Source organism: Muntiacus reevesi, chromosome 13 (assembly GCF_963930625.1).
Source record: "Muntiacus reevesi chromosome 13, mMunRee1.1, whole genome shotgun sequence".
Classification (NCBI taxonomy): Eukaryota; Metazoa; Chordata; class Mammalia; order Artiodactyla; family Cervidae; genus Muntiacus; species Muntiacus reevesi.
The window spans coordinates 58,116,667-58,138,257 of NC_089261.1; the positions used below are offsets into that span (position 1 = coordinate 58,116,667).

At 44.2% G+C, this 21,591-nt stretch overlaps 1 protein-coding gene across 4 annotated transcripts in view; it reads right to left on the reverse strand.

Moving 5' to 3' along the window:
- The window catches only part of ZNF827 (zinc finger protein 827), a 186,844-nt gene that overhangs the window by 54,338 nt on the left and 110,915 nt on the right, over positions 1–21,591 (reverse strand). For all 4 annotated transcript variants that reach the window (XM_065904478.1, XM_065904480.1, XM_065904481.1 and 1 more), the window contains exon 8: positions 12,628–12,731. In XM_065904478.1, coding sequence (XP_065760550.1) covers positions 12,628–12,731 — 104 coding nt within the window. The remainder of the gene's footprint in view (positions 1–12,627; positions 12,732–21,591) is intronic.

The window sequence follows — 21,591 nt, forward strand, 5'->3', positions numbered from 1 at the left end:
TATCCTACAGTTAATTTCACCAGTTCTCTGCCTATGGACATTTGATTTGTTTTCAGATCTTTATGCCAAAAGCACAGCCTTGCCCATATACCTTTGTGCTACTTGTTCAAGTCTGTTGGTAAATGAAATTCTTAGAATGGCACATCAGGGTCCAAGTTTGTAAAATAACAGGAAGCATTGTATTTCTCTGTAACATAGAGAATGCATTTCTTATTAACATAGAAAATGCATTTCTTATTGATGTGCTTAGTAGAGTTTTTAATGTAAAATTTGCCTCATGTAAGTTCCACAGTGGCTCATAATAGAAAAAGAGAAGGAAAAGATAGGAATGAGACAGAACGCAAAGCACTTTGTTGTTGCTCAGTTGCTCAATCACATCCAATTCTTTGCAACCCCGTGGAGTGCAAGCACACCAGGCTTCCCTGTCCTTCACCATCTCCCAGAGCTTGCTTAAACTCATGTCCATTGAGTCAATGATGCCATCCAACCTTCTCTTCCTCTGTCAGCCCCTTCTCCTCCTGCCTTCGATCCTTCCCAGTATTAGGGTCTTTTCCAATGAGTCAGATCTTCACATCAGGTAGCCAAAGTATTGGATCTTCAGCTTCAGCATCAATCTTTCCAATGAATATTCAGGATTGATTTCCTTTAGGATTGTGGGGTTTGATCTCCTTGCAGACCAAGGGACTCTCAAGAGTCTTTTCCAACACCACAATTCAAAAGCATCAATTCTTCGGTCCTTAGTCTTTTTTATGGTCCAACTCTCACATCCATATATGACTACTGGAAAAACCAGAGCTTTGACTACGTGGACCTTTGTCGGCAAAGCAGTGTCTCTGCTTTTTAATACACTGTCTAGAAACTGGAAAAGTTTTAGTCGATCAGTTGTGTCTGACTCTTTGCAACCCCATGGACTATAGCCCACCAGGCTCCTCTGTCCATGGAATTCTCCAGGTAAGAATACTAGAGTAAGTAGCCATTTCCTTCTCCAAGGGTTCTTCCTGACCCAGGGATTGAACCTTGGTCTCTTGTATTGCAGGCAGATTCTTTACTGTCTGAACCCCAAGGGAAGCCCAGGAGGAGACAAGTAACTGAGGGTTGAAAGGGCTGAGTGGGGGGGGGGGGCGGGGGGCAGGGGGCAGTGGGTGGGTGGGTGGGGGGATCTCCCCCTCCAGGGGGCGCATCTCAGCTGATTTTTGCAAAGCTGAGAAGGAAGGTGTAAGGCTACGGAGGGATGTAGCCTGACAGCTATAGAAAACTGTCTCTTCAGGTGTAAGAAACAATTGAGGAAATATCAGAAAACTCGTAGGACATAGCCTAAGCAAGAGGAAAAAGCCATGGATCACTTTTTAATAATTTGCAAAAAAATATATTTCCTTTCCTTGAGCTGCCCATGTTCCAAAGGGCTTCAGACCTGAATTCAAATCTGACTCACACAAAGTTTCCCATTAGTATGAAAGAGAGACTCCTATGGGAACTTCTGCTTTATTTGAATCAAAATATAACATTGTCTTCTCAATAAAATAATTAACTTGAAAAGAGGGGCTGACCTGATAAAGCAGTTGGCACATGGATGAGAAAACAATTCTATCTGAAATAATTTCAAGCTTTGTAAGACTAATGACATAGGGAATTCTATCCTTGGGAAATTTTATTATTACACGTGAAAATCAGTATTGGAGTTTCACATTAATTCCAGTGTTAGCCTTTCACATCAAACCACTGAGAGTTCTTGGACCTCCATCTTCCACTGTCTGCTCTCAGAAATGCTGTTCCAGAGTTTCTTTAGTCGCAGTCAGATCTATATCTAAGGTGAAAAAAGGAACACAAAGACCCTACAATCTTTCTCCCGTCAAGCTTAACCGTTTAATTCTAAAAAGAGAATTATGTCAGGTTAGTCACCCACGTTAGCAAGAGAAACCAAACAGATTTGAAAAAAAAAAAAAGCTATATTTCACACCTTACATCTATAAAGGGGTCCATTTTAACCTACAGTCAAAAAACAGATCTGTGTCATAATCAAAGTCTTATCGGATCTCTCTTTAGGACATTTAACACTGGCTCTACAAACAACAGAGTTTTTCGGTGCTATGCTTTCATCCAAGATTGATGAGCAGTTACACTTGGTGATGGCTTCTGGGTGATGTTGTGGTCAGCACGCCAGCCTATGCCAGGGAGTTTACTGCTAAGGGTAGAAGGCTGATGCTTAAGCAGGAAATTCTAAATATCCAAGGAGATGGAAGGAAGTGGCACCTGATCCAGTTTTGGAGTGGAAGGGAATGATTTCCAAAGAATGCAGACTATTAAAAAAACAAGCAAACAAACAAAAAAACAGCCTCTAGAGAGACTTGCAGGTATCAGTTAGACTTTACCCTGAGAGCAACGGGGCGCCACCAGGGCGGAGAGTGAGATGAAGAGGTATGCCTTACAGAAAGAGCATGGCCCAGGATGGGAGGAAGAGACCATCAGGAGAGACACTGGCGTCAGGAAGACCAACCAGAGGCCCCTGCTGTAACCCAGGGGACTCATGATGGAGACTGAATAAGGGTACTGGCATTTGGAACAGACAGGAAAATATTCACTTAGGAGAAATGCAGGAGGGAGAATCACTGTGGGAACACAGGGTAACTGGGTGGAAATGGAGCGTGGAGAAGAGGCAGTAACAGAAGATGATGAAGCAAACAGTGCCATCCCCGCTATCACCCAGGCTTTACCCCTTCAGCACCCACGGGGCTTCCTCTGGCCCCGGGAGTCTGGTCTGCCCTCCTGTGTGCCTAAGACCAGGGTGCTGGGGAGCTGACTCCCCCTGGAGCGGCGTGAACCCCAGCTCTCTCAGCCCCACAGGCAGAAAAGCCCTGAGGTGTGTCCTCCACAACTTCCCAGAGTCCCCGGGGACAAGAATCCCCGGGAGTCCACCCAGGAAGCCTGTCTGAGAAGGAACCCAGGGCTGGGTGTCTTCCCTTCCCTGACTGGCCTCCCTATCCCTCTCCCAGGGCCTCCTGGTCTCGCTGCCTTAAAAATACTCCTTGCACAAATATCTGTCTCAGGATCTGCTTCTGGAGGAAGCTGAACAAACAGTGTTGAACCGTAGGGTCTGTGCCACGGGAGGGTGGCGATGCTACTCTCTAAGCGAGGAAAGAAGACAGAGGAGAGGGTTTTCATTCACTCTCATTATTTGGGGAGGGGAGGAAAAACGATACATTTAACTGGGGACCTGTGGAGTCTATAAAGAATTTGCAAGAACCCCTATGTGGGATGTCTCAATAGAACATGAGAGAGGGGATGTGGGGCCTGGATTTTATGGGGCCAAGGCAAAGACTACCCATACCTCTGTGGTTCTAGTGCACATCTTTCTTTCCTGGATGATAAATTGAGAACAGAAATGGTAAGGACTCTGCTAAAGGAAACAAACTGCACGAGAGATAACGGCCCCCAAATAAACCCCCTGACTGTCATCCCAACAACTGCACGGAGAAGGCTGTGGTGTGACATGGGGGGCGGGAGGGGGCATCTCTTACCACGGAGAGGTCCCCCGTTTGGCCTGCATGTGGGAATACAGAATGGATCAGTTTGAATGAAAAACAGACGGTCTAGTTTGCAAGTGGAATGGCTTTTCTTTCTTCCTACCCTGGTTACTGGAGGGCATTGCTGCCGTGCGAAGGAATAAACACAAAGAAGAAATTGCCTGAAATGAGAATATGTATTTTTGATAGCAAAGGAATGGAAGAACGTATTGTATATACAGAAAAGGCCTTGTAGATTGAATTAGCCCATCCCAAACTGAAGCCGGGGTCACCACATGGCAATTTTCAAACAAATACTCTCCATCGTCCATTACACATACTCGAAGATTTGACCTTTTATAGCACTATTCATTCTCCAAGCATCTCAATAGTCTTTGCAAGAGTAAAAACACAACCATGGGCACTGCACAGGTCTTATAAATGGCATGCAGAAAATTTTATGCTCTGCTCACAGGAAGATAAGAGGCCAGGGCCGAAGTGTTCACAGCCCCAGGGGAAAAGTTGTACCTGAGAAATAAAGTCCTTAAACTGGACTTTTCTCTTTCCCATGTAATAAACTTGTAACAGTTTATTACAAGGTATTTAATATCCCCTGTGCTATACGGTAAGTCCTTGTTTTTTATCTGTTTTATATATAGTAGTTAGTATCTGCTAATCCCAAACTCCTAATTTATCCCTCCCCACCCCTTCCTTCCCTAGTAACCACAGCTTATTTACTTAGTCATTAAAAAAAAAGGAAATAATGCCATTGGCGGCAATATGGATGGACCTAGAGATTATCATGTTAAGTGGAGTAGGTCATACAGAGAAAGATGAATGTTGTATGCTATCACTTATATATGAACTCATTTACAAAACGGAAAACTGGGTTTTTAAAAGGGCTTTTGTATGCCACCATTTCCCACAAAGTACAAACACAAAACTGTTGATGATTATCTTCAATACCAAGTGACTCAACCCTAGTGCCATCTGAGCAGAGATAAAGCGATTTGGCCCAAAAGCCACAGTTTTTTTTTTTTCCCCTCCTCTGTCTTTGAGGCTTCCATACACAGCTCAGGTGAGGCACTGAAGCTGGAAATAAACTTTTCCTTTGGAAAGGTAACCCCCCTCAAAACAAGTAAGCCTCCCCTTCAGTATGTCAACACCACAACCGCTGGTCTGCAGAGACTGATTAGTTATGTTTTTGAGAAGATTAACTTGGACACGCAGCTGACTGTGGTTAAAGCAAGACCTTTCTCTGCAAAAAGAAATTTCAGTGGAGTCAACAGCTCCTCTTCGGAATTTATCTACACTCTAAGACCAAACTAGGCTGGTGAGGGGTAAATGGGGCTAGGTGTGAGCACATTGTTATTAGTCTCAAAAATCTAGACTTCCCAGGTGGTAAAGAATCTGCCTGCCAATGCAGGAGATGTAAGAGACGTGGGTTTGATCCCTGGGTCAGGAAGATCCTGTGGAGAGGGAATGGCAATCCAGTCCAGTATTCTTGCCTGGAGAATCCCATGGACAGAGGATCCTGGTGGGCTACAGTCCATAGACTCGCAAAGAGTCAGACACGGCTGAAGCGACTTATCACACAGGCAACATTATCTGGATCAGGATGTTCCATAACAACGAAAACCTCTCCCTCTAGTAAACAGGTGGACAGACTACGTAGCTCAACTACTGCAAGGACATCAATGAAATTCCATAAGCCGTACAGAACAGTTTCCCAACTTGAAACACATTTTATGCTACAAATAGAGATATTCCTATAAACTAAAAGTTGTCTGATTGAAGGCAGCTGGCATCATCATCACGTTCACGTCTCTGAAGTGAAGGCGCACTCCTACTGATGGTGTGGAGGTGGCCATGTGGCATCGAGACCCATCTATTTGTGAATAAGCCAGTTAGCCCTAACACACGCAGACACAGTCATAAGTACACAGCCTGATGAATTTTCACAAAACTACCTATCATGTAACCAGCAGTCAGATCAAGAAATAAAACAGCCAGCTTCCCAGAAGCTCTTCTTGTGCCCCTTTCTCGGTCACTACCACCCCCAATACTGTCTTTCAAGAATTATGCTTAAATACTTGTTCCTTCCCCAACTCTTAGCAGAAGTGGTGGAATTTCTAGTTGACTAGACTGATGTTCCCTTGGACCAGCATACAGTTTTGGCTCTACAAAGAAAAATAAAGGAACCTGAGCTGAAGTTACAGTACCACTACAGGTGGCAGGATTTTTGAAAAAAAGGGAGATGTGAAAGAAGCTTGAAGCTGCTATATTCTCTTTCTACTGGAACCTTAGTTAGGACTAAACCTGGCTTCTTCTGATTCCCAGTTAAGAACTTTTTCTTTTGCGTCCCTGACCAGATCACAACTCATTTCAGTGCTGTGTCTTATTTAACTAGGAGGTTTTAACCCAGTTTCACAAAACTATTTCCTATAGCTCAGACAATCCATGAAAGATTACTGAAAACAAAAACAAAAACATTGTTTCTTTAAGTTTCTTGACTGAAAGATACACTTCAAGTGACACTGATTACCAAAGTATTAAAGGAAGAAAGGAAAGAGGTGGAAGAGAAGAGGACAAAATTAGAATCATAGTAACAAACAGTACATTCTTATCTTGTCACTGCTTTGAAGTATCTTATTTAAAGGACCACTTTTTATTCCTGACTAGAAGAGGGCCACCTTTCACATGTCAACTGGGAGTGTGTGTGGGCAAACACCAGAGAGGCGTGCTCCTGAGCTCACTGCTGGGGACATGTGATCTGACTTAGGAGGCAGACTGACAGGGCAGAAAGGCAGAAGATGCACTGTGGAGTTCTGGGGCTGCTGCTCACCAACTGGACGACCTTCAACAAATAATTACAGGTATATCTCGCTTTATTGTGCCTCACAGATTCCATTTTTTTCTTAAACAAATTGAAGGTTTGTGGCAACTTTGCATTGTCAGATGATAGCATTTTTTAGCAATAAGGTAATCTTTCACATAAGGTAAGTACACGGCTATTTTTTATGGCTTCTCTGGTGGCTCAGACAGAAAAGAAGCCACCTGCCAGTGCAGGAGACTTGGGTTCGATCCCTGGGTCAGGACGATCCCCTGGAGGAGGAGATGGCAACCCACTCCAGTATTCTTGCCTGGAGAATCCCATGGACGGAGGAACCTGGCGGCCTCAGTCCATGGGGTCACAGAGAGCCAGACACAACTTAGCAACTAAACCCCCAATACCCTCACACTGTCTTTTAGAAACAACACTACTGCATATTTAATAGACTACAGTATGGCATAAATGTAACTTTTGTAGACACAGAGAAACCAAAAAATCTGTGTGACTCACCTCGTGTTGCTATCTGCTTTATTGTGGTGGCCTAGAACCGAACCCACAAAACCCGTCATCTCTCCGCAAAAGGCGCAAACTTCCAGTGATAAGATAAACAAGTTCTGGGGATGTCTTGTACAACGGGGTGCCAATAGCTAGCAATACTGTATTGTATATTTGAAAGGTTCTCAGTCACAAGAAAAAAAAATTTGTAACAATGAAATGATGGCTGTTATCTAGGCTTATTGCGGGGTTCATTCTCCTATATCTATATAAATATAGATATATATATATAAAATCATTAGGTTGTACATCTTAACCTGTCAATTGTATCTCAATAAAACAGGAGAAATGGTATTAAATCTCTCTGAACCTCATTTAGTTATCTGTAGGTTCAGCTTAACTCCTGCATCTCAGGGGTTCTCAAGTAGTATAGTGGTAAAGAATCTTCCTGCCAATACAGGAGACACGGGAGACGCAGATTCCATCCCTGGGTCGGGAAGATCTCCTGGAGGACGGAATGGCAACCCACTCCGATAGTCTTGCCTGGAGAATCCCATGGGCAGAAGAGCCTGGGGGGCTACAGATCATGTGGTCACAAAGAGCTGGACATAACTGAGCATGCCACCCCAATGTCTCAAAAGGTTTTTTCAAAACTAAATGAATGACACAGATCCTGGGCCTGACAATTTAGCAGGTCCTTGATAACCATTAACTTCCTCCTTTGTACAGGACAAATTTGTTTAATCAAAAAGGAGCTTAAGCCACAAAATGATACACACCAACAACACCCCATGTTCTACAGTTTGTCCATGACTTAGTCTGAATTTTAAAAGAATCTGCTTTGTTTGAAAAGGGATTGAAGAAAACACTTTGCTGTAATCCAGAAAAGCTTGGTATGTCTCTCTCTCGAGAAAGGAGCTGGGAAATCTTAACATAAAGAAAGGTGACATGCATATCTTTTAACCCACTGCCTGAGAGGTCATTCCTATCTGGCCAGTAGCATGGCAGGCCATCACTTAGTTGCTGGTGGCATTCTAATGCAAGGCACCATTAATTTAGATTTCAGAAAATTATATATGACACGGTACAACTTGTATTAGATTGATGAGTAGAAGAGAAAGAGGAAAATGGATCAAGAATTGGCCTGGGGACAAGGCAGACCATTCCAAATCCATCTTTTTATTTTACATCAAACCTGACTGGCACATCCAGTCTTGAAAAGAACTAGATTCGCCCATGTTCTTTTCTTCTTGTTTGGATGACATAACCAATAACCAGAAAAAAAGTTTCTTTTTTCAAAGGGAAGTTAGCAAATAGTGGGGGGACGGATTGACAAATACAATTGCTGATATGTTTTGCAGTGTCTGACTCTAAGCTCCGTTCGAAATAACAAACAGAAGCATCGGTGACTCCAAACACAGTGCAAGAATTCCATGGAGACCTGCATTTTCCTTCGCACCCGCTCTGCTTGTGTTTTTGTTTTGTGGCTTAATACACAGCAAACATACTGTGACTTCAAAATCATAATAAAACAGAACTGAAGCTCCACATTGCTGAAAAGCAGTGCTGGGATGTAAATCTTTCTTTTAATAGCCTTTGCTTCAGAAAGAGGATGGGAAAGCAGACAGAGCTGCAGGTACAGTGGTTCTGGGGCTACTCCTCAAACAGATCTGCCATTCACGCCCCACCCCCCCACCCCAGACCTCAGAATCTTTCCTCTATTACTGTAAATCTTTTACAAAGTGAGACAACTATCAATTAGACAAAGTACATTAAATTATGCACAGTCTGTAATTTTATCTCCGTCAGAATAGGGAATCTCTTTTATTTCTTTTGTATAATCCCCATCAGCCACAGCACTGCCCAGGGAGCACTCAGCCACCTATTCACAGCCTCTCGGAAGATATTTTGTCCTCCCGTCCCTCCAACAGAAGGGGACAGCAGCTTTTAACTTATTGTTTTATTACAGATTCCTGGTGTTACCTCTGCCTAAGACGTTCACAGCAAGTAAAAATGTTAGGTCTTGGCTCATGAGCCTTCTTTGGTTCTCAGGAAAGTCAGTCTAGAAATAGTGGCAGCAACCGTGGCCAGGACCCCATGCAGCTCTGTGTTTATTCTATTTCTCTGGGATGGTGGCAGCTGTGTGTCTCAGAGACCATCTGCCGGAGGCAAATGCCTAGTTAGCTGTGCTATTCTCGAGTTCCCCATGATCCGTGGTGCTACCATCTTCCCCGCTTTGCTTTCTCCCACACCGCTTGCTTCGTTCATCCACGGGCCTGAAGCATAATCACCACCGACTGCTTGCACCCCTTCGGCCTGGAGCTGCCAGACCTTGAATGATCCTCTCTCAGGATATACTCCCCTGCCCCATGGTCTCACTCCAAAGGTGCCTGGGAGACGCCTTTTCATTCCATTGATAGAGGTATCTAAACACATGCCAATATATATTGTTGCATGAAAGCCAGGGGTTTTCAGCATTTGCAAAGGGTTTTCTTGGATCTGGACTAGGCACATTAAACCTCATTAATTATGGTCTCCACTAATTGAGAATCTGAGATCATTCTCCAGGCTGACATTTATCTTTGCATGATCTGTGGCAAGAAGTTTGCTAAGTAAATAAAGAATAAAAATAATATTTTAATGGTGACACTTACATTACTCAAGAGAAGGTATCTAAGGATGCTGAGGCTCTTATTTATATACTAACAACCAATGATCTTCTGCCTAGTCACTAAAGCAGGCTTTTTCCTTCCTGGCTTCCCCATTTCTGCTCAGTCACCATCAGTCCTTAATTCAACATGCTTGCAACAAAGCTAACCAGTCTTCCAAACTAGTCAACTAGCTTGTTGCCTGCCTGTCCTATCCCCCTCTTTTTTTTCTCAAATCCAGGCCTTCATTAGACTCTTGAGGGTACCTTGGACTGCAAGGAGAGCAAACCAGTCCATCCTAAAGGAAATCAACCCTGAGTATTCACTGGAAGGACTGATGCTGAAGCCGAAGCTCCAATACTTTGACCACCTGATGTGAACAGCCAACTCTTTGGAAAAGACCCTGATGTTGGGAAAGATAGAGGGTAGAAGGGGGCAACAGAGGATGAGATGGTTGGATGGCATCATCGACTCTATGGATATGAGTTTGAGCAAACTCAGGGTGATAGTGAAAGACAGGGAAGCCTGGCGTGCTGCAGTCCATGGGACTGCAGAGCCGGACACAACTGACTGACTGAACCACAACAGGCCTTCGTTAACAATGCTAACCTGGTACTAGAGCATCTCCACTGGGCAACTCCTTCTATTTCCTATAGGAATTCATGATTCTTATGCCCTAGAATCTTAAGATCTTTAACTGTAGCTTCAAAATTTCTTTGTTTCCAGCACTGCATTTATCAAAGTCCCAGAATAAACATAGGATATCTATCTGAGACCTCTGAGGTCTGACGCATTTTGGGATTCACACTTCTTCTGATTTCTGGGTGATAATGTGGTACATAAGGCATGATTTTATGTTATACTCCACTGGGCCTTCATCATCGAGCACATTGATATTTCTGCAACAAAATGTATGAATTTCATCCTTAGTATAATATGTAAAGGTTATAAATAGCCTCCCATAAGGTTTTGCCACCAAGAAACTTATTCAAAAAATTGTGCATTTCAGAACTGTGGGTAAGGGATTGGGGAGCTCAAGTAGGTGGCATACACAGGCCATTTATCACTGTCCAGATGTCAAAGACACGCTTTCTTGAAAAGTCTCCATACTGCAAAATCCTTTGTTTAGATTGGTTTTCTCCACAATTAGTCCAAATTATCAAGGTTTTTTCTTACAAAGCACATCTTCAAAGAGATATGACACATACCTCATCTGAAGCAAAGCATATCATTCAAAGCAGATAATGAGAACTTTGTGGTCACCAGGCTGTCTTTACCACTTTTAATTTTTCTAATTTTAACTCCATTTCTACAGTACATTTTACAAAAGGCCCCCTTTTAATGGTCTGTTTTGGCAAATTTTAAATATCGTCATTTTGCTTATCCTCTGCCTAAAGAAAGGCTCTTTCAAGAGCAGAGATGGGCTATCCCTCAGAATGGTGGATTTGCATTTTAAAAACCCAAGTTGTGCTGATTCTTCCCCTCAAAATAAGAGTTAACTTTTTTAAAGTGTGAGTTTATCTAATTTGTCATAAAAGTCTGTCAAGCAAATCACAGGAAGCTCTCCACTCCCCCCTCCACACAACACACACAGTTAAACACATTACTCTTTGAGGTCGAGCTGTAACTTGACTAATAAACCCTTCTTAAAATATAGCCAAGTCAAACGTTAAGCCAGCAATGCAGGGCTTGTATATACATCACAGGATGCTGGCTGTATGGGTCACAGCACTCTGACAGGCGATTCCTAGGCAGTTATTTTGACATTAGAAAGTCACAATCCATCAACTTAACAGCAGGGTGATAATTTGGGGACCGGGGAGATAGCTATTCAAAATGACACTGTGGGAAGTAAACAGTAGTTCAAATAGACCCTGTTTGAGAATGAAGACATCAACTAAGCGGAATTTCTTTCCACCTCTAGAACCAGGTATTATGTAATATGTTTTTGTGTAAGCATGTTATTTATGGCGTTTGAATAGCCCTGCGAGGCTAACAAGTCTGCAGGTACCGGGACTCTTTGGAGATGAGGAGAAATAGATCTGCCACCACAAGACTAAAGAATGACAAAGAGTGGCTTCTTCCCCATGGTTTGTCATGAACTACTTCCAACGACCTGTGATACCCACAAGCCAGTATCTCAGAAGATGCAACTCGGCTCTTTCTGAATAGAAAAACGCTCAGCTTTACAGCCATCTGCATCCATGACATGGGTTCCTTGCATGTGAGGCGGACCCTGGACTTTATTCTTGTGGGAATTCCCAGCCAACCACCCTGCTGTGAACCCTTCCTGCAAACACATGGCCTTGGTTTCTCCTGGACAAATGGATGGGTGCAGACGCCACCGAGAGCTTCTGAAATTCTCTCAGTTCCTGGGAGCTGACAGTTTCCTGGCTGTTGGCCTGCTGTTGGGATAGTGATGGGGAGTGGGTAGGGAGAGCGGGTTCCAGGACAGGGGTTCTCAAACGTTCTCATTTCATGACAACCCTAAGAGGGCACACAGAAGCCCTGAGGGATTGCCAGGTTGTTGGTAAGAGGAGAGCAAGCACATCTTTCCTTCTGCTATGGAAGGGAGCAAAGAAAAAGAAAGCATGATGAGGAAATTGTGCACTGATGCTGAGGTGGCAAGAGGGAGAGGGAGATGGATCTATGCAGATCCTTTAAGAAGAGAGGCAATATCTGGGTGGCAAGACTGTCTTAACAAGCTGTGTTGCTGCCATGGAAACCAAAGAGGTCTTTGTGGTGGCCCACACTCCCCCAGGGTCATGACCTTCCCTGTCTGCGATTAGCAGTCTTGCCCTCACCCTCGTCTATCTTCCCGGTTGCTTGCCTAAAATACTGACAACGTTGACAGCAAATTATTTCCAGGTTATACTTCGCTCTTTCAAAGGAATTCACTCTACGAATGAAGCATCAGCTGGTCAAGAACAAAAAGCTCCTGCAGCAAAGAAGAATAGCCTTATTACTCTCTGCATTTTCTTTTAACAAACGTTTGTGGCTATTTAAATTGAGTTTCTCCCTCTTTTCAGAAACCAAGCTTCATATGAATACCTTCAACCTATAAGCCGAACATGTCTGAAAATCCACGCATTTCAGAAAAGTAATTTTCAAGCAACCAATAGTAGAAGCAAAAACGACAGTCTCTCCATACCTGGAGCTGATATTCTTCCGTGAAGCACAGATTCACTGGACAGCAGGTCTTTTGAATTGGAGGTGAATGGTGATTGTCTAAAGGTATCTTCTGAAAAGAAAGGGCTGGGGGTGGGGGAGGAGGAGGAAAGTTTAGTAAATCAAAGTTATTTAAGATACCCAGGTCCCCAATATATATGCATACACACAAACAAATGGAAGATAAAGTTTTTTTTTTTAATGGTGTTTAGAGAATACAAGATTGTGCTTAAAATGAAGAAAGAGACAATATATTGCATCAGACAAGTGCCATCTGCACACTCTGCCTGTTGGTTTTACACTTAAGGTGATCGTATGAAACAGCATCTCTGAAACACTGTTAAACCACAGTCAGGACAGCCGAGCAGTATACTGTATTTCTGCACTATATGCTCTGTGAGTGTGCTGTGCTCCAGTGAACACCAACCCCCGGGTCAGGTCAGAAAAGACCGTTTGAGGTTCTTTCCAGGGCGGAGACAGAGCGGCCCCAGCTCACCCACATTCCGTCCCCTGGTCCCTGGGGGACCAACGGCACGTCTCAGAGGGGCAGATGGCTGGAGTCAGGGCCCACCGCACTGATGGAAACAACTCGCTGGTCCCCACAGAAACTCGAGTCTGCATCCTGAACTCTTCTGGTTTGGAAGGAGTTACAGCCAGCTCATGGGGCTGCCAGGAAGGACCCTGAGGAGCACTTCCATTTTCCAAGAAACTGAGGCTCTGACTTGAGTGATTCTAAACTTCCCGAGTGATTCAGCTAGAACTAACTAGACGCTGGACACCCCAGGCAGGGTTTTGCCCTAACACCACAGCCACGGTGAACACAAACACTCTGGCTTCTTTAAATCGGAGGATTTTAACCCAATCATATCATCCATCTTCCATGCCTCCAGAACAAATGGCACTGCAATCACGTGTGAGAATACTGGAATATACAACAGAGTCCAACATGGAGAAAGGAAAGCCCTATTTATTTACAACAGAGAACATTTCACTGAAGCAACTGGGTGCACAGGGGTGGAAGGTTCCTAGAGGAAAACAGTACAGCCCAGAGATAGGAGGAGCAGGAAGCCACCACCATCCTAAGGCTGGAGAGACAAAAGGAGGAGGTAAATGGAGCCCGAGGGGACTGGTCACCTGGTGGAAGCTGGGGGCAAGGTGAGCCTGCCTAGCAGGAAGCTGGAACCACAGCTGCTGCAGGGGGCAGAGAGGGAGGGAGGGAAATGCCCAGGCTCTTTCTTAAACCCCGCCCCTCACCCCATCAAAGGCTCTGATTGGCTGAAAAGTCAGAGGCATGCAGCCTGCAGGGATCAGGCTTCTGCAAAACCGCAGATCAGAGGAAGGGATGTATCTGCGGGCGCACAAGCCTAGGACCCCCATGACTGACGCTGCTTTTCTAAACATGCTCAACGGCCATGGGTAACTTATTAAACGTTAGGAAGGAAACATCAAAATAAAAATGGAAGACATACCTAGCTTTTAAAAGTAAAACACAATTAATATAATTTCACAGGACTAGACTTGATGCAACTTTGTGTGCCACGCTTTTTATTTACATCTTAAACACAAAACAGCTTAAACAGGCTTAAAAAGTGAACTGGCTACAGGCTAGTCCGTGATGGGGAGCAGGAAGACATCCTGCTTTGTGCCAAACATCTCATAACCTGCAAGTGATCCAAAAACCCAAGGAAGGCAAAGCAGCGTGGGAGCTGAGGGCGTGCACTCGCGAGCAAGCAGTTCAAGCCCGGATTTCAGGTCCCACTGATGGCTGCGTGACCTCGCATAGGTCACTGAAGTTTTCTGAGCCTTCCTTTCTCTTCTGTAAAGCAGGAAGCAAACAGATCTACACCTACTCACAAGGACTAAGCAAACTAGTCCATGGAATGTGTTTCTCACCATGTCTGGCAAACAGTAAGTGCTCAATCAACATAAGCTGTTTTTATCTGTATCTCTGTCTAGCCCCCAGGGGAGCATAAATTAATTACCCTTTCCTTACAAATCAACAAAAAGTATAAAGTTTCCTTGTATAAAATGCATGAAGAAAAGGTTGCTCTGATAATGAAGTGTCAGTGAACTGCTGGGATGACTGGTTACTCATCAAAGAACTTCTAAAGAGGTGGAGCCCTTGGAGGACTGTTGGTCAGACCCAGAGTGTGAGAGTTCATGATTCCCCACCTCCTTAGCTCTGAAGCATCTAGACAAGGTGACAATGACATCCTCGCATCCGAGTGGACAGGTCACTTGGGAACATCACTTGGGAACAACCACCAGTTGGGCCAAGGGCAGAGGGCAAAGATCAGGCAGTGTGCCCTCGGTTACACTGGAATGAGCCTGGCACTTGAGAGTTCAGGAAGCTCATGCAACTGTCTGGTCTGGAATGTGGACACTTCCTTAGGGGACACCAGGAATCCCTAGAGGGGCCCCTCAGGGTATCTAGGAATATCACCCTTTTTTGCAACGGAGAAAGGTATGCACGGCCTTCTTTCCGTCAGTGTCGCTGTGACTGTTTGGTGAGTGCCCAGGCACTGGGAAGATAACACCAGCAAAACGGGCTACAGATGCAAACAGCAGAGGGGCTCGAAGGCCTGAGTGGGCACTAGAACTAGACCACGGCTGTGGAGGAGAGGGGCGTGGGGTCGCGGTGGGGGGCATCTGGCTCGGCCTGGAAGGACAGGAGCAGCTGCACAGGCTACAGCTGAGTGGGGAGTAGCGCTGTCAGGGTTCCGGGGGTGGGGAGGACAGGGAGAGGGAGCGTCCCCCGCACAATGAGAGAACAAAGCCAGTCTACGAAGGGGGATGAGGCTAGAGCTGCAGTGAGGTGGGCACGTGGCAAGCAGGGATCACCACTTGGTCAACCTGCCAGTGTGTTAAGGAAGGGGGCACGAAATACGACTTCAGTTTCCAGAGGCTCTGCCCGGCGATCTGGAGAGCACGAGGCCGGTGGCCAGGGCAGCAGCCCCCATGGGACCTGGGTGACCCTGGCGGCCGACACTGCAAGGCGGCCTCGACACAGGCCAGGCTGAAAAACTGTTTAAGCAACAGGTCAGGTAAAGACCACAGGGACATTTCCAACCAGCCCCAAACGTTTTGGGGTGAACAGAACAGCGGGTGCCACGCTACATGCCGGGAAGAGCATCTTAGGTTTTGCTAGCTCTGCATCTTCACGTGCTCTCTTCAGATTTCCACCCAGGTGTGGAATAAAGCCTTATTACCACCCAGTTGCTCAGAAGAAATTGAGTCAATTGCTGAGGGAAACAACCTTCCAAGTAATTTTCTACCCTGGAGGCCAGCTTTATTCTGTATAGCAAAGATTTCTCCTGAGGGAGCAGAGAATTAGAAGGGAGTCAGGCTGGATACTGGAAAAGCACAAAAGGTCTGGCAATGCGAGGGGCAAAGAACTGACAGAGAAACTTCGGCAAGTCTAGGCAGCTGAAGCCTGGTGTAAGATCTTATCTATAAAGAGAAGATGCCTCGTTAACAGAGCATCAGTCCGAGTCCAGATCCCACTGCAGTGCTCGGCATTCAGATCCATTCACACTGGGAGTGCTGTGGTTCAGCACCGAGTTGGGAATCAGAAGGATCTGAGTCTGAATTCCATACTGGTCACTTAATGGTTAAGTGACTTTGCTAAGTCAACAATCTTTCTCTAGCCTCAGTTACTTCTTTTTTTTGGCTCTGCCAAGAGGTTTGTGGGATCTTAGTTTTCCGATCAGGGATTGAGCCCTCAGAATTGAGAGGGCAGAGTCCAAAACACGGGACCACTAGGGAATTCCCTCACACTCAGTTTCACTATTGGAAAAGAGCTTTTAAAATATCATCTTTATAGGGGAGCTGTAAAGGGTTAAGTAGGAACTTCCCTGGTGGTTCAGATGGTAAAGAATCTGCCTGCAATGCAGTAGATCTGAGTTCAGTCCCTGGGTCAGGAAGATCCCTTGCAGAAGAGAATAGCAACCCACTCCAGTATTCTTGCCTGGAGAATTCCATGGACAGAGGAGCCTGACGGGCTATAGTCCATGGGGTCACAAAGAATCTGACACGACTGAGTGACTAACACTTTTACTTTCTTTTTACTTTCAAAGGGTTAAGTAAGATTTTTTATGTCAAAGTTCTTAGTACATAGTACATGCTCAATATAAAATGGCAACTAACACAACATCACTTACCAAGTATTCGGCACTGCTCTAAAGTGCTTTGTGTGTATTAACTTCCCCGAATCCTCACAAGTTCCCTATAGGGTTATGACCATTATTATTATTATCATCCATATTTTACAGATGAAGAGACTCAGGTACAGAGAAGTTCAGCAGCTGCCCATGCCATGAGCTGAGACGGGATCGGAATTTAGGCACACTGGCCTTGCATTCTGCATCCTTGACCATTAAGCTAGGTTACACTGCCTTTTGCTTGATCTCGTAACATTTAGGGAACACATGGACAATACGGAATCATGGATTCTTCTTGGAACAAACAGAACAAAAAGAAGAGAGAGCAGAAGGAGGAGGGGTGGAGGCAGGATGGGAGCACCGTTTCAGTAGGCAGGATCCCAGGTGACCAAAAAAAGGCTTTCTCCATTGAGAAACAGAACACGATAAAATGATTTTAACTTTTACTTCTCTCTAGAAGAGAAGACATGCCCCTTCTCTATAGAAAAGAAAACTTTCTTTTTCTCAAGAAACTTCTGCAAGCCAAGGCTGATCAATTTGCAATCCTAAACATGCCCCTCTGCCTGTAGCCACTGCTTCTCAGGGCAAGCTCATCTTTGCCACTAAGACCAAACGACGAGGCAAGTATAACAAGGGCATCAGGTGTTCAGAAACCTCTATCTCAGCTCGAGATACGGCCACACTGACATCGGTATATTCATCTTGCGGTCTCCTAGATTGGCAACCATGTTTCAGGCAGAGGAGAAGGAAGGGAAAACTAAACTGGGAGTGTGCCTTGTACAACACGGGCTGGTTTAACAGGATTAGATCTACAACAATGCTGGTCGTCTTTAACCCTGCCGGTGCTCTGAGGACAGAGGACGCTGTCCTTGTAGCTTAGCACCGAGCACTGTCCTTCTCAGAATGTGGAGAAGGGGGTCCTTCAGCCCCTTTTCTCCTTCTGTGCCTCACAGGGTCTGTAAAGTGCAGAAGCCCATCTGCTCTCAGCGGATGCCCAGCTCTGCGGTGGACAAACTGGCCGCTCGTTCAGGCTGCAGGGTCTGTGGACGCTGGGAGAGGGTGGTGGGCAGAGGGGGGAGGCCCAGCAGGTTGCTAACACAGCATGAACCGGGTCTGCACTTTTCAGGAAGGAAAGAGACAATGAACTGCAGACTTTATGGTCTACTCGACTCTGAGGCACGTGTGCACTGTTGTTCAACTGCTTAGATGGTCACTATTCTTCCAGAAAAAAGGGAGCTGGCTCCTGAACGCTGCACAGTTCTCGCTTCAACTCCGTTTAGTCATTTCACTGTGAAAAAGCCCCTCCAACAGAAAGAGTTTAGGAAGTGGAAAAAAGGCAGAATGTATCCAGAAGATGATGTATTTCTGGTTCATATTTTTGGTAAAAAGTTGGTAGAGGAGCTAATGCCTTGTGGGGGAAGGAATCGTCACTTATTCTCAATTAACAACATCACCACCTACCACCTCATCTCCCCTTTGGGCTCACACAAGGACAAGTCACTCCAAGACTAGCTAACTCATATAGATACTGGATGAATACTGAGACACTGCATCTGGAAGCTGTAGGTATAGACTTAGAACTGTCCAACTCCTCCGTGACTTTTCCTGCCTCTGTCACTTAGAAAAGACAAAACACTGCCTCATGTGAACTCCTGGTTGCACCATATGGGATCTAGGCCCCCGACCAGGAATCTAACCCTGAGCTCCCTGCACCAGGCATGCAGAATCTTAGTCACTGGATTAAAAGAGTGCGTGTGCTGCAACTAAAGATCACGCATGCTGCCTCGAAGATCCAGTGCAGCTAAGTAAATCAATATTTTAATAATAATAATGTTTACAAAAAAGAAAAGGAAAAAACATTTGTCCTATTCAAGTTTCTTTTCTGGACAAAACTAAAAGGGACAATGAATGCGTATTTTGATTTTTCTCCGGCAGAATATCTAAGAGTTAAACATGAAAGGGCCCTGGCGTCACAGTGACTGGACAATTCTAGGCATTCTGTGGCATGGGCTGTGAGGTCACCAGCCAGGGCTGCAAAAAGAAAAGATTTAAAATAAATAAGAAAAGAGTCCGTAAAAGATTATGGCTCTAAATAGTGATACATTTTGCTAAGTGGCACAAATATTTCCACCTCTAACATATAAATGGCAACAGGGAACTCAGCTTCCTGCAAAACAGAAGACCTAGCTACTTACAAACCAGTCCTCCCCCTGGGCCACCACTGAAATCAGCATGTTATGGGAATTCTCACTCCCATGATGATAGCAAAACAAAGAAGAAAGGAACAGAAAAAGAAGGTGGAAGCCCAGATTGGATGCATGAGACAAGTGCTCGGGCCTGGTGCACTGGGAAGACCCAGAGGAATCGGGTGGAGAGGGAGGTGGGAGGGGGGGATCAGGATGGGGAATACATGTAACTCCATGGCTGATTCATGTCAATGTATGACAAAACCCACTACAATATTGTAAAGTAATTAGCCTCCAACTAATAAAAATAAATGAAAAAAAAAAAAAAAAAGGAAAAGAAATAAAAAAGAAAAAAAAAAGAAGAAAAAGAAGGTGGATAGAGTAGGTAAGAGAATGTCAAGGAAAAAAACTTCACACTTAGAAATGGCACTGTAATTTTAAAGGAGCAATAGAGAAGAAATAAACTTTTTCCTCCTAAAAGAAATAGTAACGACTTTAAGGACTGATCCTGGGAGAGCAAATAGAAAACAAAGATTAAGCAAGAACAAAAGGCTGCTCTGTAATGAATTTGTCCTCAGAATCTATGAGGATCTACTTATTTCAGGATTAGTTTATAGAACAGAAATCTACTTATTTCTATTAAATGTTAGAGTTTTGGGCAAGTCATCCTGTAGGGATATTCTGCCTTCAATCCACACATAGACAAAATTTTCTTCAATCAGTATAAATAGATGATGTATTTTCAAGTGAAAAAGTGAAAATGTTAGGTGCTCAGTTGTGTCTGACTCCTTGTGACCCCACGGACTGTAGCCCGCCAGGCTCCTCTGTCCATGAGATTTCCCAGGCAAGAGTACTGGAGTGGGTTGCTATTTCCTTCTCCAGGGGATCTTCCTGACCCAGAGATCAAACCCAGGTCTCCTGAATTGCAAGCGGATTCTTTACTGCCTGAGGTACCAGGGAAGCCAAGCAAGTACTTTCAAGTAAAAGTACTTAATGATCTCTTCAGCTATGCGTCACGTAACAGGGCTTCTGGATTTTTTCCCAACAGCTGGGTAAATTATGTCCAAAAGAATGTTAGTTAATTTTTATTTTGCTTTGTTTTGAGGAAATTTTAAGACCAGATGATCTGACTTAGATATTTTGGAGAAGTTATATGTTGTGAAAAGAGAGCCAGAAGCCCCCTTCTGGGGTGGAAAAGTCCTGCCGGACACGAAGTTCTCTCTCTGCAGCCACGAACTGCCTCCCAGGACACGCCTGCCCCTGGGCCACCTCACCAGATGGCCCTGACCCCCTCCTGGGAGCAGCGCTGCCTCAATCTCCACTCAGCCCCAGGTCTCAAGTCAGGACACTGAACTACTAGTTTTCTGTATTGATGTATCAGGTTAATTTTTTTAAGAACTGGAATTCCATCTATTTGTCTACAACCATTGTACTGGTATTTTAAAGATAATCAAATTAATGAATTATTTAATTAATTAGACTTTGAATTACTGAATTACTTAGACGTTGAGACATATACACCCCAGAGTGGCTTGCTACATTTATATTTTGAAATGAGCAGGTGGCACTAGTCAAGAAAACAATCTTCTATGCCTCCAGAAGCCTCAAGCAGAGACAGACTGACGGCCTAAATTCTTCCCAGAATAAATCTTATACTCTAGTTCCAGGACTTTCTGACCATGTGAAATATAAATGCTGCAGACTGAAATGGATACCAGTAACTTTTATATGGAATCTCCACCTATAAATCATGAAACCAAAGGAAATGAGAAGAAACCAGAAACATTTTCTCTCAATACAACTGAGGCCTTGCCAACAAATAACAGGCAATAGTCACTGACACAGAACACAAAGCATTGTAGTTTCTTTTTTTTTTTAAAGCTTTCAAACATATCAAAAAAGAAAGAATTATTTGAAGATAAGGGGAACTATCTGGACTAGTTATAACTATCTTCTCAACATTTCCTCAAATACTTTAAGGTCAGACGAAACTCTCTGAGAAGCTGGACTAGCTTGCATGAAACTATGCTCACAACTACAAAAACACTGCCACACTTTATTTTTACATACGCCATTAAAAAAAATGATCAAATGTCAATGATCAAATGATATTCTTTCATTTTCAACTTAATTGTCATGATTAATGCAATTTTCTTTAGGGAGTGCTTTTTTTTTCTCAAAAGGTACTGTCCTTGGGTATTTGCTATAATTTATAATAACGGATACTTGTTATTTCTTGTGCTTAAGTTTATGTAACTCTATGTTTTGCAACAGATTTATAAAATGGTGGTATTTGAAACATATTAACTGCTTAGTTCTACCGATTTTTGTAAGAGGATTTTGAGCACTCTGCAACCTCGGCAAGGCCCTTTTGCTCCAGTAGAGTGATCTATATGTCACTTCAGAAGCTACGTGGTCATACTAACTGCTCCCTTGGACCTCCATTTCATTGTGGATGAGACTGCATAGCTGCTTCTTCTCAGATATCAACATTTCAGATAGAAAAGTCACTGCCAGTCTCCCGGTGACAACTTCTTTGAGGTCAGTTAAAAAGGTAATATACAATGAAAGAACACAAGGTTTTAATGGCATTCTTGTACA